General features: G+C 46.1%; 1 protein-coding gene across 13 annotated transcripts in view; it reads left to right on the forward strand.

The window, feature by feature from the left end:
• The window catches only part of RBM6 (RNA binding motif protein 6), a 129,514-nt gene extending 108,990 nt beyond the window's left edge, over positions 1-20,524 (forward strand). For 12 of the 13 annotated variants that reach the window (XM_033207878.1, XM_033207893.1, XM_033207886.1 and 9 more), the window contains 12 exons: positions 301-461; positions 1,236-1,333; positions 2,839-2,881; positions 3,023-3,104; positions 3,348-3,433; positions 4,147-4,293; positions 8,831-8,926; positions 10,311-10,571; positions 13,040-13,114; positions 15,425-15,522; positions 18,179-18,308; positions 20,283-20,524. In XM_033207878.1, the coding sequence (XP_033063769.1) occupies positions 301-461; positions 1,236-1,333; positions 2,839-2,881; positions 3,023-3,104; positions 3,348-3,433; positions 4,147-4,293; positions 8,831-8,926; positions 10,311-10,571; positions 13,040-13,114; positions 15,425-15,522; positions 18,179-18,308; positions 20,283-20,408 (1,403 nt within the window). In that variant the 3' untranslated portion in view covers positions 20,409-20,524. The remainder of the gene's footprint in view (positions 1-300; positions 462-1,235; positions 1,334-2,838; positions 2,882-3,022; positions 3,105-3,347; positions 3,434-4,146; positions 4,294-8,830; positions 8,927-10,310; positions 10,572-13,039; positions 13,115-15,424; positions 15,523-18,178; positions 18,309-20,282) is intronic. The other variant, XM_033207921.1, reaches the window with a different exon arrangement.
• The last annotated feature ends 4,668 nt before the right edge of the window (positions 20,525-25,192 follow it).

Here is a 25,192-nt window from a genome sequence, read left to right on the forward strand (position 1 = left end):
CCCTAAGAGATCTGTGCATGGCCTGATGACAGAGACCATTGCTTTCTGTGGACCTTACTGTACTCCTTAAAGGAATCTATGCCCTTCAAATAGTAAATTGCTATATGAATGCACTAAGCCATGATTTTAGATTTCTAAGTATTGGTGAAGAAAAGTATATAGTATTTATTTGTTTAGCATTTCTTTACAAAACCAGCCTTGCTAGTAGCATCTATAGTAAAAAATGACAGACTCTTGGGAGTTCAAAAATTTATCTTTCTCTTCCTTTTATTGCTCTTCTCCTATTTATGGTTGGTTCAGCCATCATGCTAAAGCGTATCTATCGTTCCACACCACCTGAGGTGATAGTGGAAGTGCTGGAGCCCTATGTCCGCCTTACTACTGCCAACGTCCGTATCATCAAGAACAGAACAGGCCCTATGGGACATACCTATGGCTTTATTGACCTCGACTCCCATGCGGTGAGTTTCCTCCACGTTGGATTGGCCTAGGGACAGATGGCTAAAGAACCTTCAAGAAGGTTTGAGGGGCTTCTTGATCATTTGAAGATTCTTGTGTGCTACCTGATATAATCCCTCTTGCTCTTTCCTTTGGGTTTATTGTTCATTTAGGTGAGGTGACTGCCCTCAAAAGTTAGGATCCTGTGTGGTTTTCCAGGTTCATTTTTTTCTTGTGTCATTTACTGTTTCCAGCTTACTCGCTTGTGAAGAATCTGAGTACTGAATCCTTCATGATTTTAGTGAACTTTCTGATTTATTTTATCCAGCCACAGATGGTTTTATATTTGATGATAAAACATTTCCTCTTTTACCTCAAAGTATTTATAGATTCCTGTGGCTTAAATTTTTAGTTGCAGGGCTTTTTTCTATGGAAGTAAGGTGAAAATAATGAAAGTCATTGGTATTTCTTAGATTTTTCATGCCCAAAAGTCACAAGGGACTTTGTAAAGTGAAATCTGATTGATGATAGTTGTACCCTAAAAGAAGAGGATTTGAATTTCTGAAGTTTACACCAGAACTGACATCTATTCTGATTCCTATTTCAATCAGTCATTCATTAAAAGTTGCCTGTTTCTGCCAGTATGTTCTTACTGGTAAAATTTTGATGAATATAGTGTAGTAAATTTATCCTCTGAGAAGGAAAATCCATGTTCACTTCTCTTTCAAAGGAGAATTTTTCTGTCTTTGAGTTCTGGCTTTTTCTGTCTCTGGGTTCAAGTGTGTCTGGTTCTATAGGAAGCTCTTCGTGTGGTGAAGATCTTACAGAACCTTGATCCACCATTTAGCATTGATGGGAAGATGGTAGCTGTAAACCTGGCCACTGGAAAACGAAGGTAAGGCAGAAGGATGAGGATCTCTTGTGCTGCCCCCACTTGTGTTTTTGGGAGTAAACTCCTTTTCCTGGCTGGAAAGACAGTAAAGCATGATGTCCTCCTCACATGGACTGCTTCAGATAGGTGTTTATTACAGTTTCTTTCTGAAGCCTGACTTGTCCTGACTTTCAGATTGTTTTCTTTCTTGAATAATATTAGGTACTTTTGTCCTTTCCCTTTTGACTGTCTGGCATCTTTGGATCCCAAATGGCCTGGCATGGTAGCACATACCTGTATTCCCAGCTACTAAGGAGGCTGAGACGAGGACGGGGGGCAGGTTATGTGAGCCCAGGAGTTCTAGGCCATAGTGTGCAATGATGATGCCTGTGAATAACCACTGTACTCCACCCTGGGCAGCACAGCAAGACCTCATCTCTTAACAAAAAAAATGATGGTACAGTTTTTGGATGTGCAGACAAATCTCAATACATTCTTGCCCCTTGCAATCCTAGGAAAATGCTGTCCTGACTTTTCCTTCCCCTGACCTTGTGCATATTTCCATAGGACTGGGAAATCTAATTTCTCTTTACTCCTTCACTCATCTTGACCCAGGAGTGGTAACTTGGAAATGGCCATGTCAGAGAAACAGGCTTACAAATATGGGGCATATCTTGCTCTTCCACCTTCCACTTAATGGTTATTTTGCTCCACCACTTGGCTTTGTAAGAGTCTTACTGCTCATTGGCCAGGCGCGGTGGCTCACTCCTGTAATTCCAGCACTTCGGGAGGCGGAGGCGGGTGGATCACGAGGTCAGGAGATTGAGATCATCCTGGCTAACATGGTGAAACCCCGTCTCTACTAAAAATACCAAAAAAAAAAAAATTAGCTGGGCGTGGTGGCGGGTGCCTGTAGTCCCAGCTACTCGGGAGGCTGAGGCAGGAGAATGGCGTGAACCCGGGAGGCAGAGCTTGCAGTGAGCCGAGATAGTGCAACTGCACTCCAGCCTGGGCGACAGAGCAAGACTCTGTCTTAAAAAAAAAAACAGTCTTACTACTCATTCTTTCAGGAGTGTCTGGACCACCCAGCCTGCTTGTTGTCTAGGTTGGTTCCTTTCCCTGCAAAACGGGGAACAGAGAATTTCTCAATAGGAACTGTAGGATTAAGTACTCGTCAAGATGGCCGGGCGCGGTGGCTCAAGCCTGTAATCCCAGCACTTTGGGAGGCCGAGACGGGCGGATCACGAGGTCAGGAGATCGAGACCATCCTGGCTAACACTGTGAAACCCCGTCTCTACTAAAAAATACAAAAAACTAGCCGGGCGAGGTGGCGGGCGCCTGTAGTCCCAGCTACTCGGGAGGCTGAGGCAGGAGAATGGCGTGAACCCGGGAGGCGGAGCTTGCAGTGAGCTGAGATCCGGCCACTGCACTCCAGGCCGGGCGACAGAGCAAGACTCCGTCTCAAAAAAAAGTACTCGTCAAGTGCCATTTGGTAGCAGACTTAAGAATTGTTGTGTTATCTGTTGCAGAAATGATACTGGGGACCATTCTGACCACATGCATTACTATCAGGTAGGCTGTAAAAGGTGGGGAGTGCTCTATTAAAATCCTCAGTTGACTGTAAGAGTGACCTTGAATTTTCTTTAGTGGGTGACCGTTAAGGTGAATGACCATTGGATAGTTCTGTAATTTTAACTTGCCTTTCTGTGATAGGGTAAAAAATATTTCCGAGATAGGAGGGGAGGTGGCAGAAATTCAGACTGGTCTTCAGATACAAATCGACAAGGACAACAGTGTAAGTAACCTTTGTTTTATTTCTGTTGCTCTTTTTTGCTTGACTTGCTACTCATTACTTGACATCTGTGTGATCACAGTTGGCAAGATACACTGTTGACTGAGGGTGCTCATCCAGAGAGAGGCATCTGTAGATGCACCTATTTGTGTTGGTCACCCTAATTCTTGGGTTGTTCTTGATGAGTCTCCAGTAAGGGCTTCATTGGACAGAGACTAACATTGGCTCTGATCTTGTTACCTTTAGCATCATCTGACTGCTACATATATGATTCTGCTACTGGCTACTATTATGACCCCTTGGCAGGAACTTATTATGACCCCAATACCCAGGTGAGTTTGGGACTTTTTTTTTTACCCTGTCAATGATGCTTTTGAGAAAAGCTCCCATAATTCGCTACTTGAGGATTTTATTCCCTGGATTCTCTGGATGCTCATTGCATGAAAAGTGGAAAAGTTTAGATCTATGGAAACAGAACTGTTGCCTATATGGAAAATCAGTGCCTTGTGGCAATACAGGTAAGAACAGTATTGCTCTTGAAAAAGTGTACAGTGGATGGTCTGAATGTGTCCTGGCCCCTGGAATGGGTTTTTAGATTGATGTGGATTCTTCTTAGGCTTGTAAATAAAAGAATTGTGGCCGGGCGCGGTGGCTCAAGCCTGTAATCCCAGCACTTTGGGAGGCCGAGACGGGCGGATCACGAGGTCAGGAGATCGAGACCATCCTGACTAACATGGTGAAACCCCGTCTCTACTAAAAAATACAAAAAAAACTAGCCGGGCGAGGTGGCGGGCGCCTGTAGTCCCAGCTACTCGGGAGGCTGAGGCAGGAGAATGGCGGAAACCCGGGAGGCGGAGCTTGCAGTGAGCTGAGATCCGGCCACTGCACTCCAGCCTGGGCGACAGAGCGAGACTCCGTCTCAAAAAAAAAAAAAAAAAAAAAAAGAATTGTTTCTTCCCCTAGAAGGGAACTGTGTGCCTTAGACCTGGAATTGCTGGGAAACTGAAACATTCTGTAGACTTCCTTGTTTCTAACTGTATCGCAGCAAGAAGTCTATGTGCCCCAGGATCCTGGATTACTTGAGGAAGAAGAGATCAAGGAAAAAAAACCCACCAGTCAAGGAAAGTCAAGTAGCAAGAAGGAAATGTCTAAAAGAGATGGCAAAGAGAAAAAAGACAGAGGAGTGATGAGGGTAAGAGGAATTGTTAATCTACTGTCTTTTGCCACATAGTTATTAAAATGTTGGAGATATGAACGGAGGATATCTGTGTTTGCAAGTGTAAAGTAACTTCAAAACTACTCTGTCAGCCGGGCGGGCGTGGTGGCTCACGCCTGTAATCCCAGCACTTTGGGAGGCCGAGGCAGGCACATCACGAGGTCAGGAGATCGAAACCATCCTGGCCAACATGATGAGACCCTGTCTCTACTAAAAATACAAAAATTAGCTAGGTGTGGTGGTACACGCCTGTAGTCCCCCCTACTCGGGAGGCTGAGGCAGGAGAATTGCTTGAACCCTGGAGGCGGAGGTTGCAGTGAGCCAAGATCGTGCCACTACACTCCAGCCTGGCAACAGAGCAAGACTCCATCTCAAAAAAAACAAAAACAAAACTCTGTTAATGAGTATTTTTCCTGGTGTAGGCAGGTAAAAATTACTTGGTGTAGGCAGTTCCCTCACGTCTTACATCCCAACTCTGTCTCTTTTACAAATGGGAAAACTGGATGGTAGAACAAAGTGTCCCAGCTCAAATCCCACCACCTCAGCTCCACACATTTTCACTTTTCTATATTCTTTTTTTAGTGTTTGACTTTATACACATTTCTGTAGTTGTAATTATAGCAGGAGATACTGTTTAATCACTTTTTATCATAAGTATACTCTATTATTTTTAATGCCTACATGGTAAAAATTAACGGTATAACTATACCTTCATTTTCTTCATCTCTCCTACATTATTTGTCTTCTCTTTCTAATCTTTTCTTTTTCCTTTTTTTTGTTTGTTTTTTTTGTTTTTTGTTTTTTTTTTTTTTTTTGTTTTTCTGAGACAAGATCTTCCTCTGTCTCCCAGGTTGGAGTGCAGTGGCATGATCATGGCTCACTGCAACGTCAAACCCCTGGGCTTTAGTGATCCTCCCACCTCAGCCTCCCAAGTAACAGGGACTACAGGCATGAGCCACCATGACCAGCTAATTTTTGCTTTTTTGTAGAGACAGGATCTTGCTAGATTGACCAGGCTAGTCTTGAGCTTCTCAAGTAAGCTTCCTGCCTCAGTCTCCCAAAGTACTTCAGTTACAGGCAAGACCCACCTTGTTTGCCTCTTTCTAATCTTATACTGTCATAATATATAACATTTAGCATTTTGTTTCTTCTTTTAAATTACTCACTAAGGCACATTTTCAGAATCAGAGATGATGAACATTTTTACATCTATTACAAAATCAAATTATTAGGCAGGGCACAGTGGCTCACACCTGTAATCCCAGCACTTTGAGAGGCCAAGGCAGGCAGATTACTTTAGGTCAGCAGTTCGAGACCAGTCTGGCCAATTTGGTGAAACACCCATCTCTATTAAAATGACAAAAATTAGCTGGATGTGGTGGCACAAGCCTATAGTCCCAGCTACTCAGGAGGCTGAGCAGGAGAATCTCTTGAACCTGAGAGGCAGAGGTTGCAGTGAGCTGAGATCACACCTACCTTGATATCAGTTATGCATTGGTGAAAATGGATGAATTTGCTTGTGGTTCAATTCATAGCATCTTCCCCCTGCCCCTTTTTTTTTTTTTGAGACCGAGTCTCTCTGTCACCCAGGCTGGAGTGCAATGGCGCAATCTCGGCTCACTGCAACCTCCGCCTCCCGGGCTCAAGGGATTCTCCTGCCTCAGCCTCCTGAGTAGCTGGGATATCAGGCGCTGCCACCACGCCCAGCTAATTTTTGTATTTTTAGTAGAGATGGGGTTTCACCATGTTGGTCAGGCTGGTCTTAGACTCCTGACCTCGCGATCTGCCCGCCTCAGCCTACCAAAGTGTTGGGATTACAGGCATGAGCCACCGCGCCGGCCTTTTTTTCCCCTTCTAACCACTGTTAGTTGTTCAGAGATACAGAAAAGAGGAGAGAGAGTATGTGTGTGTGTGTGTGTGTGTGTGTGTGTGTGTGTGTGTGTGTGTGTTTTGAGACGGAGTCTCACTCTGTCGCCCAGGCCGGAGTGCAGTGGCCGAATCTTGGCTCACTGCAAGCTCCGCCTCCCGGGTTTATGCCATTCTTCTGCCTCAGCCTCCCTAGTAGCTGCGACTGCAGGCGCCCGCCACCACGCCTGGCTAGTTTTTTGTATTTTTTTTAGTAGAGACGGGTTTTCACCGTGTTAGCCAGGATGGTCTCAATCTCCTGACCTCGTGATCCGCCCGTCTCAGCCTCCCAAAGTGCTGGGATTACAGGTTTGAGCCACCGCGCCCGGCCAACTCTAAGTTCTTAAACACACACAGCCAGGCCAACTCTAAGTTAACTCTTAAACACACACGGCCCGGCCAACTCTAAGTTCTTAAACACACACGGCCGGGCGTGGTGGCTCAAGCCTGTAATCCCAGCACTTTGGGAGGCCGAGATGGGCAGATCATGTGGTCAGGAGATTGAGACCATCCTGGCTAACACGGTGAAACCCCGTCTCTACTAAAAATACAAAAAACTAGCTGGGCGAGGTGGCGGGCGCCTGCAGTCCCAGCTACTCGGGAGGCTGAGGCAGGAGAATGGCCTGAACCCGGGAGGTGGGGCTTGCAGTGAGCTGAGATCCGGCCACTGCACTCCAGCCTGGGCGACAGAGCGAGACTCCGTCTCAAAAAAAAAAAAAAAGGAACTTAGAGTCAGGCCAGGTGCATGCCTGTAATCTCAGCACTTTGGGAGGCCGAGGTGGGCGGATCACGAGGTCAGGAGATCGAGACCATCCTGTGAATGGTGAAACCCTGTTTCTACTAAAAATACAAAAATTTAGCCGTGCGTGGTGGCGGGCTACTTGGGAGGCTGAGGCCGGAGAATGGCATGAACCCTGGAGGCGGAGCTTGCAGTGAGCCGAGATCGCGCCACTGCACTCCAGCATGGGCGACAGACCGAGACTCTGTCTCAAAAAAAAAAAAAAGAATTTAGAGTCATACTGGTTTAATATTTGGACTCTGCTTCAGCCTCTTTCAAACTATATTCTTAATCATTTGTAAAATTAAGATGTTAAAGCTTACATAGGAGGATCGTAGTAAAGTCTGAAGAAGACAGTGTTTATATATACATGCTTCATCTGATCTGACATACAGTAATCATGCAATACATACTAATGTTTTATTTTATTTTATTTCATTTCATTTCATTTCAATTTTTTGAGCCAGAGTCTCTCTCTGTCGCCCAGGCTGGAAAGGAGTGGCATGATTTCGGCTCACTGCAACCTCCGCCTCCCAGGTTCCAGCAGTTCTCCTGCCTCAGCCTCCTAAGTAGCTGGGATTACAGGCCAACACCACCACACCCAGCTAATTTTTGTATATTTACTAGAAACAGCGTTTCACCATGTTAGCCAGGCTCCCCTTGAACTCCTGACCTCAAGTGATCCGCCCACCTTAGCCTCCCAAAGTGCTGGGATTACGGACATGAGCCACTGCGCCTACTGATGTCTTTATTTCAAATTAACTATAGCAATGTTACCGATATTTCCGTAATGTTGAATTAGGAGGTTTGGAAAGTCAGCCTAATTTCAACAGGGTTAACTCTTCATCGGTTCTGTTTGTGTTTTTTTGAGACTCGCTCTGTTGCCCAGGCTGGAGTGCAGTGGCGCCATCTTGGCTCACTGCAACTTCTGCCTCTTGGGTTCAAGCGATTTTCTTGCCTCAACCTCCTCAGTAGCTGGGATGACAGGCACCCGCCACCACGCCTGGCTAATTTTGTGTTTTTAGTAGAGACGGGGTTTCACTGTTGTTGGCCAGTTCAGTCTCCAACTCCTGACTTTAGGTAATCCACCCACCCTGGCCTCCCAAAGTGCTGGGATTACAGGTGTGAGCCACCACACCCAGTCTTAATCAGTTTTTTGTTTTTTTGTTTTTTTGTTTTTTTTTCTGAGGCGGAGTTTTGCTCTTGTTACCCAGGCTGGAGTGTAATGCCACTGTATTGGCTCACTGTAACCTCCACCTCCCAGGTTCAAGCCATTCTCCTGCCTCAGCCTCCTGAATAGCTGGGATTATAGGTGTGTGCCACCACACCCAGGTAATTTTTGTATTTTTAGTAGAGACTAGGTTTCACTATGTTGGCCAGGCTGATCTCGAACTCCTGACCTCAGTGATCCACCCGCCTTGGCCTCCAAAAGTGCTGGGATTATAGGTGTGAGCCACTGTATCCGGCCCTTATCAGTTTTTTTTTTTTTTTTTTTGAGAGGGAGTCTCGCTCTGTTGCCCAGGCTGGAGTGCAGTGGCACAATCTCGGCTCACTGCAAGCTCCGCCTCCCAGGTTCATTCTCCTGCCTCAGCCTCCCGAGTAGCTGGGATTACAGGCACCAGCCACCATGCCCAGCTAATTTTTTGTATTTTTAGTAGAGACGGGGTTTCACTACATTAGCCAGGATGGTCTCAATCTCCTGACCTTGTGATCCACCTGCCTTGGCCTCCCAGAGTGCTGGGATTATAGGCTTGAGCCACTGTGCCCATCCCGGCCTTTATCAGTTATTATGAGTGAATATCATGTGAGAGTTACCTCTGGTTTGGTCAGTTTCAGGAAAATGTCAGTGAAGGGAAGGCCACTGCAGAAGACGTCTTTAAGAAGCCCCTGCCTCCTACTGTGAAGAAGGAAGAGAGTCCCCCTCCAGTAAGACCAACATTGATCTCCTGGACCTAGGGCTGGGGCTGGGGCTGGTTCTGAGTGGGAAAGGAAGTGCAAAGGCTGATGCCTTCCTCTGGTGTTGGTCTTTTACCTCACTATGTCTACTGAATAAGGATTCCCATTTCTTTTGAGTACAAGCATGATATAAAGTTTTCTATCTGCTAATGGGGGTATTACTGGAGAACCAGAGGCAGTTATCTGCCCTGTTTCTCTCTACCCTGTGCCATTCTTACCAGACGAGATGCCTAGCCCTTTTTATCATCTTGTTCTTGTCAGTTCTCTAAATCACCAAGGAAACCCATTTTTTCAGCCTCAATCTTTCCTGCCTTTTGGCGTCACTTAGATATGCAGTGCATGCGTGCTCATTTTTTATAGTTTCTGTGTGGACAGAGTGAATGATGCTAATATTGGTGCCCTTTTTTTTTTTGTTGAGACGGACTGTTGCTCTGTTGCCCAGGCTGGAGTGCAGTGGCCGGATCTCAGCTCACTGCAAGCTCCGCCTCCTGAGCTTACACCATTCTCCTGCCTCAGCCTCCCAAGTAGCTGGGACTACAGGCGCCCACCACCACTCCCGGCTAGTTTTTTGTATTTTTTTAGTAGAGACAGGGTTTCACAGTGTTAGCCAGGATGGTCTCGATCTCCTGACCTCGTGATCCGCCCGTCTCGCCCTCCCAAAGTGCTGGGATTACAGGCTTGAGCCACTGCGCCCGGCCTTGGTGCCCATTTTTTAGATGCCTTCAAGCAGTAGTCTCAATCTAATCACCAGTGATTCTGATTGAATGCAGGTATATAACAATAGTGACCATGCATTATTTAACAGTTTTTATAAGGTACTCTTTTCCTGCTCCACATTATTAATTCAGCTCATTGTAGCATCTATCTTAACCATGCTTTGCCTTTACCATAGGAGCCGGATCTGTCTACCCAAGTGCCTATCAGTGCAATTGCTTTTAGTTTACTTCCTAAATCCTCTTTGCTAGAGTCTTGATGAACGTCATCTTTTCTTCCCTCCATGAGTTACAGTAATTTGGAGGTATTTATCTCTTTCTCTTTGTAATTTGTAACCTTTTACTATTTTCTATGCTTATTCTCCTTTCTCTTCCTTCTCCCCACATTCTGTTGCTAGAGTCACTTCTAAAGGAATTTCTCTTGTTTATTCTCAGTGAGCAAGGAGCAAAGCCAAGCTCTGGCCATGTTGCTTCCATCTGGGAAATGAGCAGCATGGCTAGTGAGTTTATTTTGAACCCAATTCATTATTCCAACTGAGAGAGAACAAAGAAATGAGATGCCCATATCAGAATATAAAAAAAAATATGGACCCTGAAATATAGGTTGCATTTGGTATTGATCACTGGCCTTCTCCTTCCAGCCTAAAATGGTAAACCCACTGATCGGCCTCTTGGGTGAATATGGAGGAGACAGTGACTATGAGGAGGAAGAAGAGGAAGAACAGACCCCTCCCCCACAGCCCCGCATAGCACAGCCCCAGAAGCGTGAAGAGCTCACCAAGAAGGAGAATGAAGAAGACAAACTCACTGACTGGAATAAACTGGCTTGTCTGCTCTGCAGAAGGCAGTTTCCCAATAAAGAAGTTCTGATCAAACACCAGCAGCTGTCAGACCTGCACAAGGTATTAGGGGAAGGAGCTATGACTCTTGGCCAGGCTTGGTGGCTCATGCCTGTAATCCTAGCACTTTGGGAGACTGAGGCAGGTGTATTGCCTGAGCTCAGGAGTACAAGACCAGTCTGGGCAACATGGTGAAACCCCCTTTGTACTAAAATACAAAAAATTAGCCAGGCGTGGTAGTGTGTGCCTATAGTCCCAGCCAGTCGGGAGGCTGAGACAGGAGAATTGCTAGAACCTGGGAGGCAGAGGTTGCAGTGAGCCGAGATCGTGCCACTGCCCTCCCAGCCTGGGTGACAGAGCGAGACTCTGTCTCTTTAAAAAAAAAAAAAAAAAAAAAAAAAACTGTTGACTCTTATTATTGATGGGGATTATAGGGAATAAAGAAGATTATATAGGCCGGGCGTAGTGGCTTACACCTGTAATCCCAGCACTTTGGGAGGCCGAGGCAGATAGATCACTTGAGATCAGGAGTTTGAGACCAGCCTGGCCAACATGGTGAAACTGTCTCTACTAAAAATACAAAAATTACCTGGATGTGGTGGCGCATGCCTGTAATCCCAAGTACTTGGGAGGCTGAGGCAGGAGAATCGCTTGAACCTGGGAGGTAGAGTGTGCAGTGAACCGAGATCACACCACTGTACTCCAGCCTGGGGAACAGACCAAGACTCTATTTCAAAAAAGAAAAAAAAGAAGCAGCAGCAATACAATCCTTCCTCAGCATGTATCAGCCCCAGTTCCTATCATTAAAACAGTCCAATTCAAGAATGAATTGCTCTGGATTAAGGTTATGCCTACCCTCAAAGAACTTCCATATGTAGCCCCAAGCCAAGCATTATGTCTGTGGCTAGGGTGCCAAATATGGAGGATGGGTAGGAAGAGAAAGGGTTGTAGATTAAGACATTACTTGCTGGGTTTCTCATCTTAGCTCTGTCATTAACGTTACAGTTGGACCTCAGATAAGCCCCTTTTCTTCTTTGGTCCTTGTAACTTCATCTGGTTCTGTCCAGCTCTGACAGTGTACAGTTTTCACCATAGGTGAGTCAAATTCTGCCATTTCTTCATGTAGTGAATATTGTTATGAGCCACAGCACAACATCTATACTTGGGATGTTAAACTGACATACATTGGTATTCCCCTACAGTATTCCCTTTTATATGAACTGATCAAGGATCCAAATTATGGACAAATAAAGTCCCTAAATGGACTCACATTCTCAGAGCAATTTGTTTCACACCCCTTCTCTAGTAGACGTTGTAAGAGCAGATGATGGGACTAGATTTAGACTTTCTCTGAACACAGCTCAAAGTTTTACGTAGCTAAAAACTGAGAAGCTCTAGTTTTGGTAATAGGTACACTACTTTTCCCACCCATCTCTGTGGGGGCTTTGCAAAGATAGGACTCTGAAAAGCTCCTCGTTGCTAATCCCTGGAACAGACTACCTCCCAAGTCCCTTTGACCCGAAATTGTGAATCGTCAGAGTGACATATTGAAATTTCACCCATCTGGTGTAAATACTAATAAATGACTAAAGAGATAAAAAGTAATCGTCAGGAAAGAGGAGCCACAGGTCTGGTGAATTCACAAACTGAACTGGTCATAGGACAGTGGAAAGTAGACTGTAGTACTTTTCCTTTCCTTAGGGTTGTCTGCTACAAAGAACCACCACTTCATGTAAGAGCTGCTTTGGGCCGGGCGCGGTGGCTCAAGCCTGTAATCCCAGCACTTTGGGAGGCCAAGACGGGTGGATCACGAGGTCAGGAGATCGAGACCATCCTGGCTAACACGGTGAAACCCCGTCTCTACTAAAAATACAAAAACTAGCTGGGCGAGGTGGCGGGCGCCTGTAGTCCCAGCTACTCGGGAGGCTGAGGCAGGAGAATGACGTAAACCCGGGAGGCGGAGCTTGCAGTGAGCTGAGATCCGGCCACTGCACTCCAGTCCGGGAGACAGAGCGAGACTCCGCCTCAAAAAAAAAAAAAAAGAGCTGCTTTGGACTCCATAAGTTTCATGCATATGCCTGAGGGCTTGTGTAGTAGAGCCATGAATGAGAGATTTGCAACTCTCAGAGCAGTCTCTTAGAGTCCTGGGGCTCCTTTTCATGTTTTTCTGGGGGCTTAAAGAATGACTCATGTCTGGGAATGGTATGTATGGCAGAGTATGTGGGAATTTAGTTTTCTTCACTGGTATGCCCACATCCTCTCTCCCATGATTTTCAACTTAGATAAAGAGATACTTGTTTCCCACATCTTGGAGATAAGTAAAATGATATTCCCTCTTATGCCATACCACATAACTAATCTGCATGACAAGACCAGTTAGGGATTGTTACTTGCAGGGTACAGTGATCATTTAGTAAATCTGGTCAATCAAAAGAGCTACAATTCAAAAGCAACTATTGGGAAAGGCCTAGAAACATTTCTAGGACCATTGTTTCTTAGACCTATACTCATAGAATTGCCTCTCTTCTCAGCAAAACCTGGAAATCCACCGGAAGATAAAACAGTCTGAGCAGGAGCTAGCCTATCTGGAAAGGAGAGAACGAGAGGTAAACTTTGGTGACCTGTTACTCCCTTGAGTCTCAGCTCTTTTTGCTTTCTGATATAGACTTCATAGGCTATGCTGATCCCTCCTTTTAAGAAGATGGAAAACAAAAGCAACTTCAAAAGATAGTGTATACATTTGCCAAATTATATAGTACAATCAAAATAGGTGCTTTTTATTATTTGTAAGTTTCTACTTCAATAAAGTTGATACCTTTTTAAAAGGTGGCGTTAGGGTCTCCAGATAGATAGCACTCCTCTTTCCTGCTCAGCTTTTAAATTAATTGAGTTAATGAACAAGTGTTGAATAGGGCTGCTGAAATAGCATCTTTTACTATTAAAGGCTAAGCTGGAGGAAGTAGCTTAGTGTCAGGGTCAAATGGACTTGCTACCTCAACCACACAGTTAGGGTGACTTACCCAGTCATAGGCTTCACTGGCCTCTCTCATGATGGTTAAGAACCCACCCACCTGTGGGTCAGGCACGATGGCTCATGCCTGTAATCCCAGTACTTTGGGGGGCTGAGACCGGTGGACCACTTGAGCTCACAAGTTTGAAACCAGCCTGGATAACAAGGAGAAACCCTATCTCTACAAAAAAATACAAAAATTAGGCGAATGTAGGCCAGGCGCGGTGGCTCACGCCTTTAATCCCAGCACTTTGGGAGGCCGAGGCGGGCGGATCACGAGGTCAGGAGATCGAGACCATCCTGGCTAACACAGTGAAACCCCGTCTCTACTAAAAATACAAAAAAAATTAGCCGGGCGCGGTGGTGGGCACCTGTAGTCCCAGCCACTCGGGAGGCTGAGGCAGGAGAAGGGCATGAACCCAGGAGGCGGAGCTTGCAGTGAGCCAAGATCGCGCCACTGCACTCCAGCCAGGGTGACAGAGCGAGACTCCGTCTTAAAAAAAAAAAAAAAAGGCCGGGCGCGGTGGCTCAAGCCTGTAATCCCAGCACTTTGGGAGGCCGAGACGGGCGGATCACGAGGTCAGGAGATCGAGACCATCCTGGCTAACACGGTGAAACCCCGTCTCTACTAAAAATACAAAAACTAGCCGGGCGAGGTGGCGGGCGCCTGTAGTCCCAGCTACTCGGGAGGCTGAGGCAGGAGAATGGCGTAAACCCGGGAGGCGGAGCTTGCAGTGAGCTGAGATCTGACCACTGCACTCCAGTCTGGGCGACAGAGCGAGACTCCGCCTCAAAAAAAAAAAAAAAGAAAAGGAAAAATCAGGCAGATGTAGTGGTGTGTGCCTGTAGTCCCAGCTACTCGGGAGGCTGAGGGAGGATGGCATGTGCTGGGAGGCAGAGGTTGCAGTGAGCTGAGATTGTGCCACAGCACTCGAACCTGGGTCATAGAGCCAGACCTTGTCTCCAAAAAAAAAAAACAAAAAGGAATCCACCTGTGGAGAGCCAGGCACAGTGGCACATACATGTAACCCCAGCAGTTTAGGAGGCTGAGGTGGGAGAATTGCTTGAGCCCAAGAGTTCCAGGCTGCAGTGAGCTATGATCACACCCCTGTACTCCAGCCTGGGTCACAGAATAAGTCCCCATCTCAAAAACAAACAAAAGAATCCACCTATGGAGGACTGTTAGAGATAGCGAATTCACAAACTGAACTGGCCATAGGACAGTGGAAAGCAGATTGTAGTACTTTTCCTTTCCTTAAGGTAGTCTACTGCAAAGAACCACCTCTCCATGTAAGAGCTGCTTTGGACTCCTTAAGTTTTATATATATGCCCGAGAGCTTGTGTAGTGGACGGCTTGTGTACTTTCCCCTGCTTCTCAGAAGGGGAAAAGAGCTGAACCAAGCATGCCAACTTATTCTTTCCAAATTTTTAAGTCAGGAAGTCACTGCTTTGTCTAGAAGAATGTGTAAAGGAGTGAGAGATTCCAGGAGTTACCAAGTGGGCTACCTTCACTTTAAAAGAAATAACAGGGCTGGGCACGGTGGCTCACACCTGTAATCCCAGCACTTTGGGAGGCCAAGGCGGGTGGATCATGAGGTCAGGAGTTTGAGACCAGCCTGGCTAACATAGTGAAACGCCGTCTCTACTAAAAATACAAAAATTAGCCGGGCATTGTGGCATGCACCTGTAGTCCAAGCTACTTGGGAGGCTGAGGCAGGAGAATCGCTTGAACCTGGGAGGCAGAGGTTGCAGTGAGCTGAGATGATGCCAGTGCACTCCAGCCTGGGCAACAGAGTGAGACTCCGTCTCAAAAAAAAAAAAAAAAAAAGAACATTAATGGGGTAAAATTTCCCCACTCCCCAATTCCCTCAGGTGGAAATCTCAGGTCTCTTCTGCTTACCAACAGGGAAAGTTTAAAGAAAGAGGAAATGATCGCAGGGAAAAGCTCCAGTCTTTTGACTCTCCAGAAAGGAAACGGATTAAATACTCCAGGGAATCTGACAGGTAAGCCAGGAACTCTTCATTCAGCCTAGGCCTCAAGGCCTAATGATAAAACCACCTCTTCCTTCAACTGTACTGCTGTTTTCTGTCTCAGGGAGATGATGTTATCAGTAAATTCTGTCTGAACTGCTAGAACATGAGGTCCACGCCATCCTTTTGACTGTCTGTCTTTATATGGGGAATGTGCATGGAAGGTTGGCTGACAGCTTCGCCTTCCCAAAGTCAGGGCTGGAGTAGCCATGATTGGGAACCCTTTCCATCTTCATCAGTAATACTGCACCCTCTTTATGGGCCTGATAAGAATGTCACACTCTTGGGCTTTTTCTCTAGGGAACCTCCATTCTCACACATAGGTGCTAAATAAATGATTGGCTGCTGATGGAGATACATGATATCTAGCTTCCTATACTTGTTTTTAGTCAGCTAGTTCCCAAGTTGCAAGCCCAGAGTTACACAGAATTTGTTGATAACCCACTGTTTACAGGTACTAAGTGCAAGAAATACTCAGGTGGACAAGACATAGATTATCCTTGACTGAACACAGAATAGACAAGACTTAGGTGATGGTGCGTCTCATAGGGCAGACACAGAAATCAGTGGGGAGGGGAAGGGCATTTCAGGGAATTTCATCCACCAGGGATACAAGAACTTATGATGTGTTTGAGAAGTTGCAAATAGCTTGATGGTCCTGAACACTGCAGGTATATTGTTGAGTGACAGTAGATAAGCCAGGTCCAAAAGATGCAGGCTAGTTCATGAAGTTTAAACACCTTGAACACCATGCTAAGGCTTTATCTTAAAGTCAGTGGAAGGTCATGGAATAATTTTAAGCAGGGTGTTGACCTAGCTTTGCATTTTGGAGAGATTACTAATTATGTGGAAGATGAGTTTATAGAGAGACTAATGCATTATGCAAATTCTATAGTAATTCAAGTGAGAGATCATGATTGCCTGAGTGAAAGTCATGAGTCTAGAAAGGAGAGTGGCCTATAATCCCAACACAGGGAAGCTGAGGAAGGAGGATCTCTTGAGCCCAGGAGTTCAAGGCCAGCCTGGGCAACATAGGGAGAAGGGAGACCCTGCCTCTATTTTAAAAAAGAAAAGAAAAGGAGTGTGGATTAGAGAGGGTTGTCAGATCCACCAGTCTTTGTGATCACCTGGGGAAAGAGAGAAGTCACTGATGGCGCTCAGGTCTCTGTTCTCTGGATAGGAGGAGAAGGGACAGTAAAGGCCTTGAAAGGGAAAAATGGGGGCCGGGCGTGGTGGCTTACACCTATAATCCCAGCACTTTGGGAGGCTGAGGCGGGTGGATCACGAGGTCAGGAGTTCAAGACCAGCCTGGCCAAGATGGTGAAACCCCTTCTCTACTAAAAATACAAAAATTAGCCAAGCACGGTGGCAGGTGCCTGTAATCCCAGCTACTCAGGAGGCTGGGGCAGGAGAACCACTTGAACCCGGGAGGCAGAGGTTGCAGTGAGCCGAGATCGTGCCACTGCCCTCTAGCCTGGGCGACAGAGCAAGACTCTGTCTCAAAAAAAAAAAAAAAAGGGAAAGGAAAAATGGAAAATGGGGCCAGGTGTGGTGGCTCATGCCTGTAATCCCACCACTTTGGGAGGCCGAGGCAGGTGAATCACTTAAGGTCAGGAGTTCGAGACCAGCCTAGCCAACATGGTGAAACCCTGTGTCTACCAAAAATATAAAAAAATTAGCCAGGCGTGGTGGTGGGTACCTATAATCCCAGCTACTAGGGAGGCTGAGGCAGGAGAATCACTTGAATACGGTTCTCAAAAAAAAAAAAAAGAAAAGGAAAAGTGGGAAACAAGTGGATACATGAGCAGGAGGAACGGGAGATGACTGACAGCAAGGCCCCTGAGGAGGCTGGACAGGGTCTGGGGCTCTGGCATTCCAGCTTATTTGATCCAACCCACAATAAGAGATGTATTTTTGTATCGTGGCCCAATAATAAAGTGTGTGTGTGTGTACAACTGAAGAAGTTTTCATCTAAAATACTTTCTTACTATGTACAGTGAAGCCTGATATTTTTATTCAAGTCTAGTCTCCATTTTTATGAGTTGTTACAGTGGGACCATTTAGTGTGACATTCCATTGGGTCATTCTCTGCAGTTTGAAATACGGTGGATTAGGACTAGGTGAAGGAGTCAGCCATCAGGAGGAAGGACACCTTGGCCTTGAGTTGTCTGGGACAAGGCTTAGGTGGGGTGCAGAAAGAGACCCTTCTTTATTCTCAGCACCTTTCATACCGCATTCTCCTGGCTCTTCTCCTTCCCAGTTACCTTTTCTGCTCCTCTTCCTTTTCTGGGTAAATCCAGGTGTTCTCTAGAACTCTTCTCTCAGTGCCTCTTTAGTCTTGCTGCTTTACCCTCTTGACCTGGATCAGGAATTTGAGTCCAGCCTGGCCAATATGGTGAAACCCTGTCTCTACTGAAAAAAAAAAAAAAAAAAAAATTAAAAATTAGCCGGGTGTGGTGGCAGGCACCTGTATTCCCAGCTAAGCGGGAGGCTGAGGCAGGGGAATCACCTGAATCTGGGAGGCAGAGTTTGCAGTAAGCTGAATTCGAGCCATTGCACTCCAGCCTCAGCAAAAAGTGAAACTCCGTCTCAAAAGAAAAGGAAGTGATGGTGTCTACTTCTTTTGCAGTGATCGTAAACTTGTTGATAAAGAAGATACCAACACTAGCAGCAAAGGAGGCTGTGTCCAACAGGCTACTGGCTGGAGGAAAGGGGCAGGCCTGGGATATGGCCATCCTGGATTGGCTCCATCAGAGGAGGTAAAATGGTTTCCATCTTTTGAGGGGTGACATGAACCTGGAATGTAATTAACTTTCACTTTCTGACCTAGAGTGGTGTCTTTGTCATTTTGCTGGGCTTTCTGTACTGCTGGGATAGGCCATGAGAGTTGAACACTTCAGTCTTGAATACTGGATTATAGCTTGGTAGGCTGGGCCCTTTGCAGTTTGGAGTTAGGAAGAGGAGGAAGGGGTTGGAATGGATTTCATCATACTCTTACACAGAGTAAATAGTAGAGCAGTATCTGAGGCAGTTTGAGACTGAAGAATCATTTGGTCAGAAGAACCAGGGTATCAGCAATGAAAGGTACAGAGGCATCTCTGAGAGGGACTGTCAGCGGAAGTCTTTGGTGGCTAAAATTTAAGGAGCACGTAGTTCTGGTTCCCATGAAGGACTTTGCCCCTCATATTTCAAGAGCCTCTAGAGAAGGTGATAAGAGGGAACATTACCCATTTTGTGTTGGCTTGGTTCTCCTCTGAAAATGCCAACCATAAGAGATTGGCTTATTTTTCTCCGACTGAGTTTCTCATATCTCTGGTATTGAAGGTTGAATCTTGCAATCATAGCATCACCACCGACCTTATTCATCTTGGGTATTTGTTTAATAATACAAGATTCTATTTTTTTTTTTTTTTTCCGAGATGGAGTCTTGCTCTGTTGTCCAGGCTGGAATGCAGTGGTGTGATCTCAGTTCACTGCAAACTCCACCTCCCAGGTTCAAGCAATTCTCCCACCCCAGCCTCCTGAGTAGCTGGGATTACAGGTGTGTGCCATCATACCCAGTTAATTTTTGTATTTTTAGTAGAGACAGAGTTTCGCCATGTTGGCCAGGCCTCAAGTGATCCACCCACTTCGGCCTCCCAAAGTGTTGGGATTACAGACGTGAGCCACTGTGCCCGGCCAAAAGATTATTTAAAAAATCCTGGCCGGGCGCAGTGGCTCAAGCCTGTAATCCCAGCACTTTGGGAGGCCGAGACGGGCCAATCACGAGGTCAGGAGATCGAGACCATCCTGGCTAACATGGTGAAACCCTGTCTCTACTAAAAAATACAAAAAACTAGCCGGGCGAGGTGGTGGGCGTCTGTAGTCCCAGCTACTTGGGAGGCTGAGACAGGAGAATGGCGTAAACCCGGGAGGTGGAGCTTGCAGTGAGCTGAGATCTGGCCATTGCACTCCAGCCCGGGCGACAGAGCGAGACTCCGTCTCAAAAAAAAAAAAATCCTGCCAGAGTCCGGGCGTAGTGGCTCATGCCTGTAATCCCAGCACTTTGGGAGGCCGAGGCAGTCACGAGTTCAAGACCAGCTTGATCAATATGATGAAACCCCCGTCTCTACTAAAAATACAAAAATTAGCCGGGCATGGTGGCACACGCCTGTAGTCCCAGCTACTCACGAGGCTGAGGCAGAAGAATCGCTTGGACTGGGGAGGCAGTGGTTGCAGTGAGTCAAGATCGTGATTGTGTCACTGCACTCTGGCCTGGGTGGCAGAGCAAGACTCTGTCTCAAAAAAAAAATTATCCTGCCAGGGGTGGTGGCTCATGTCTGTAATCCCAACCCTTTGGGAGGCCGAGGTGAGCAGATCACTTGAGGCCAGGAGTTTGAGATCAGCCTGGCCAACATGGCGAAACCCTGTCTCTACTAAAAATACAAAAATTAGCCGGGTACGATGGCAGGCACCTGTAGTCCCAGCCACTCAGAGGCTGAGGCACAACAATTGCTTAAACCTGGGAGGCAGACTTGCAGTGAGCCCAGATCACACCACTGCACTCTAGCCTGGGTGACAGAGCATGACTCTTATCTAAAAAAAAAAAAATATATATATATATATATATAAAATATATATATGTATCTCCTATATACTCCTCCATACTAGTCTAGAAATGCCTGTGTTCAAAGACCAGCACTGAGGCTAATTAATCTATAGGGCCCACTTTATAGTTTGTCTTTGTTTTACAGGCTGAAGGCCGGATGAGGGGCCCCAGTGTTGGAGCCCCAGGAAGAACCAGCAAAAGACAGTCCAATGAGACTTATCGAGATGCTGTTCGAAGAGTCATGTTTGCTCGGTATAAAGAACTCGATTAAGAATGGAGACAAGTTCCATGGGACACAACCTCCTTCTTGTTTTGTTTGTCTCTCCTTTTCTTTTGTTACTGTTCTTGCTGCTAGAACTTTTTTAAATAAACTTTTTTTCAATGTGATTATCTTTTTGTTAATTTTTTTTCTCCAGAGATGGGTGGGAATGGAGCTACTGGTAGGAGGGAGAGAGTGCCTTGGTTCAGGCCCATTTGAAGTTATGCTGAAGTAGCAACTAGTGCTGCATTAAACGTAGAATACTGCCTACTGTCAGTATAAGTAAGTGGGTTGCAATGACCTTTGAACCATAGCTTGTGTGAATGCTGTCAGACCATACAATTTATTTTCTTAATCTAATCAGCGAATATAGCATTTCATTATTTGTTTCTTTTATTTTTTAGTAACTGCTTAAGCTGAACAAATTCCATGTTGGTTTACTACTCATTAGATCTTCAAAATTCTTCTGATTCCCTGTTATGGTAGAGTTGGGGGAGGGTGAGAACTCTTTCTCTGAGTGCGTGCAGAGTACTCCATGCTTCACACTTTATGATTAAAAGTTGGCATAGTAAGGATCACCATTCCTCTCCAGGCACTGCCCAGCTCTTCTTCTCTCCATTGCTAAAATTCTCCAAAGAGGTATCTGCCCTCTTTCAAATCTTTCTCAATTTCCCCATCATCACCTCTACCATTTTCCAGTATTTGCTTCAAAAATGAGTTTTTGTTTTTGTTTTTGTTTTTCCTTTTTTGAGAGAGTCTTATTTTGTGGCCCAGGCTGGAGTGCAGTGGCATGATCACCACTTACTGTAGCCTCAACCTCCCTGACTCAAGTGATCTGCCTGCCTTGGCCTTCCAAAGTTTTGGGATTACAGGCATGAGCGACAGGGCCCAGCTCAAAAGTGAGCCTTTAAAAAAAAATTATTTGTGGTTAAAAGGACTATAGGCCAGGCATGGTGGCTCACGCCTATAATCCCAGCACTTTGGGAGGCCGAGGTGGGTGGATCACCTGAGGTCAGGAATTCAAGACCAGCTTGGCCAACATGGTGAAACCCTGTCTCTACTAAAAATATAAAAATTAGCCAGACATGAGGGTGGGTGCCTGTAATCCCAGCTACTGAGGAGGCTTAGGCAGGAGAATCACTTCCAGGAGGTGGAGGTTGCAGTGAGCTGAGATCATGCCACTGTACTTCAGCCTGGGCAACAAGAGCAAGAGTCCATCTCAAAATAAAATAAAAGGACTATATAAGGCCAGGTGCAGTGGGTGGCTCACTCCTGTAATCCCAGCACTTTGGGAGGCCAAGGCAGGCGGATCACTTGAGGTCAGGAGTTCGAGACCAGCCTGGCCAACATGGTGAAACCCTGTCTCTACTAAAAATACAAAAATTAGCTGGGCGTGGTGGTGCATACCTGTAATCCCACCTACTCAGGAAGCCAAGGCAGGAGAATCACTTGAGCCTGGGAGGAGGTTGCAGTGAGCCGAGATTATGTCACTGCACTCCATCCTGGACGACAGAGTGAGACTCTGTCTCAGAAAAAAAAGGGACTATGTAACCTATAAGCCTATTTTTGTTGTGTTTTAAATTTTGCTGTATTTCTTTGGCTATGAGAGCCTGTTATAACTTTTAAAAATCCTGGCATGGTGGCTTATGCCTATAATCCCAGCATTTTCAGAGGCTGAGGTGAGAGGATCACTTGAGCCCAAGAGGTTGAGGCTGCAATGAGTGCAGTGATCACACCACTGCACTCTAACCTGGGCAATGGAGTGAGGCCCTGTCTCAGAAAAATAAAATTCCTCAGGGTTACATATCACAGTACTAAAAATTTCACTTTGCACATATCTCAAGGGAAGAATGTTTCTTAGGAAGAGAACTGAGACCACCATCTTGATGGCATAAGGCAGGTCAGATCATCTTTAGCTGTATTGTCCTGGTGAGAAAGCAGCAATAGGCAATCTGTAAACAAGTGGTTGTGGCTGTGTTTCAATAAAACTTTATTCACAAAGACAGTATTGGCCTGTGAGTTTTAGTTTGCCAACCCTTTGGTTGTATGGTCTGTATACATAAGGCTGGACCAAGGAGGGCTGAAATATACTCTGTTAAATGTGGGTGGGGCGGAGGGTTTGGGAGAGATGGGTAGTGAGGAGTGGGAGATGTTAGGGAGAATATACTAAGAAGAAAACTTCAGGCAGGGCGCGGTGGCTCATGCCTGTAATCCCAGCACTTTGGGAGGCCCAGGAGGGCGGATCACGAGGTCAGCAGATTGAGACCATCCTGGCTAACATGGTGAAACCCCATCTCTACTAAAAATATAAAAAATTAGCCAGGCTTGGTGGCGGGTGCCTGTAGTCCCAGCTACTTGGGAGGCTGAGGCAGGAGAATGGTGTGAACCTGGGAGGCAGAGCTTGCAGTGAGCCGAGATCGCGCCACTGCACTCCAGCCTGGGCAACAGAGCAAGACTCCGTCCAAAAAAAAAAAAAAAACAACAGGAATAGTAAATCTGAATTTATTTGCCATGCTGTATCCAGATCTAAATGTTCTCTTTAATCTTTATTCATCCAAAACGGAAAACAAAATCAGGAGCACATTAGCTTAGAAATTGAGAGCCCCATGTTCTGGGCCTTGGTACTACTAGTGCTGCATTACTCCATAAGATGGGCCATTTGAATCTATCAGCACTAGACAAGTGCACTTTAAAAACCCTTCTGATCTGGCCGGGCGCGGTGGCTCAAGCCTGTAATCCCAGCACTTTGGGAGGCCGAGGCGGATGGATCACGAGGTCAGGAGATGAGACCCTCCTGGCTAACACGGTGAAACCCCGTCTCTACTAAAAATACAAAAAACTAGCCAGGCGCGGTGGCGGGCGCCTGTAGTCCCAGCTACTCGGAGGCTGAGGCGGGAGAATGGCGGGAACCCGGGAGGCGGAGCTTGCAGTGAGCCAAGATCGCGCCACTGCACTCCAGCCTGGGCGACACAGCGAGACTCCGCTCTCAAAAAAAAAAAAAAAAAAAAAAAAACCCCTTCTGATCTAACGATGGTCTGCAGATTCATCTGTGAAGTAACTCATTACATCCTGTCTGAGTAGGTCAAAACTCTTTGGAAGCTGGTCTAGTTTTGTCCTGAACTGGCCAGACCAGGTTTTCCTTCTAACCCTATGTCACCCAACTGGACCTGTCATGAGCTGTGGAACACATTAAATGCTTCACTATTGAAGTTGTTAACATAGGCAGCATCCAATTATTAAGTGTTGGTATCTGTTTTGGAAGCTTAGTCTACATGTCACTGGGGATTACAGCAAGACTGATGTTGGCCTCTGTGCCCATATAACTCAGTCCACTGGGAAAAATGGACATTGAGCAATTACTGACACAATGAGACCCTCAAGGGAGAAATACAGTAAGCTATGGGGACAGCATGACAGAGTTGTTTTTTTGGTGTTTTTTTTTTTTGAGACGGAGTCTTGCTCTGTTGCCAGGCTGCATTGCATTGACGCAATCTCAGCTCACTGCAGCCTCCGCCTTCCAGATTCAAGCGATTCTTCTGCCTCAGCCTCCCGAATAGCTGGGACTACAGGTGCATGCCACCACGCCTGCTAATTTTGGTATTTTTAGTAGACAGGGTTTCACCATGTTGGCCAAGACGGTCTCAACCTCTTGACCTCGTGATCTGCCCACCTCAGCCTTCCAAAGTGCTGGGATTACAGGCGTGAGCCACCGCGCCTGGCCTTTTTTTTTTTTTTTTTCTTTTCTGTTCTTTTTTTTGAGATGCAGTTTTCACTCTTGTTGCCCAGGCTGGAGTGCAATGGCATGATCTTGGCTCACTGCAACCTCCACCTCCCATGTTCAAGCAATTGTCTTGCCTTAACCTCCCTAGTAGCTGGGATTACAGGCACCCACCACCATGCGTGACTAATTTTTGTATTTTTAGCAGAGATGGGGTTTCACCTGTTGACCAGGCTGGTCTCGAACTTCTAACCTTAGGGTGATCCGCCTACCTTGGCATCCCAAAGTGCTGGGATTACAACATCTTCCCTGGAGTAAGTGTTTTAAACTCAGACCTAGTTTGGCCCATGGCCTAGGTTTGTTTGCTCTTCCTAGTTTAACTTTTACTTTGTGGTGGAGATTTTGCTTTTGGAAATAAGGTCTGAATTTTTTTTTTTACTTTAAGTTCTAGGATACATGTGCAGAATGTGGAGATTTGTACATAGGTGTACATGTACATGTGTGTGGTGGTTTGCTGCACCTATCAACCAATCATCTGGGTTTTCTTTTTTTTTTGAGACGGAGTCTTGCTGTGTCGCCAGGCTGGAGTGCAATGGCGGAATCTCAGCCCACCGCAACCTCCGCTTCCCAGGTTCAAGTGATTCCCCTGCCTCAGCCTCCCAAGTAGCTGGGACTACAGGCACATGTCACCACAACCGGCTAGTTTTTTGTATTTTAGTAGAGATGGGGTTTCACCATGTTGGCCAGGATGATCTCGATCTCCTGAGCTCATGATCTGTCTGCCTCGGCCACCTAAAGTGCTGGGATTACAGGCATGAGCCACTGCGCCTGGCATCATCTAGGTTTTAAGCCCTGCATGCATTAGATATTTATCCTAATCCTCTCCCTCCCCTTGTCCTCGTGTGTGATGTTCCCCTCCCTGTGTCCATGTGTTCTCATTGCTCAACTCCCACTTATAAGTGAGAACATGCAAGGTCTGAAATTTTATTTTTTCCTTTTTCTTTCTTTTTGAGATGGAGTCTCTCTCAGCCCAGGCTGGAGTGCATAGCACGATCTCAGCTCACTGCAATCTCTGCCT

This window comes from Trachypithecus francoisi, unplaced genomic scaffold, assembly GCF_009764315.1.
Source record: "Trachypithecus francoisi isolate TF-2019V2 unplaced genomic scaffold, Tfra_2.0 Lachesis_group0, whole genome shotgun sequence".
Lineage (NCBI taxonomy): Eukaryota > Metazoa > Chordata > Mammalia > Primates > Cercopithecidae > Trachypithecus > Trachypithecus francoisi.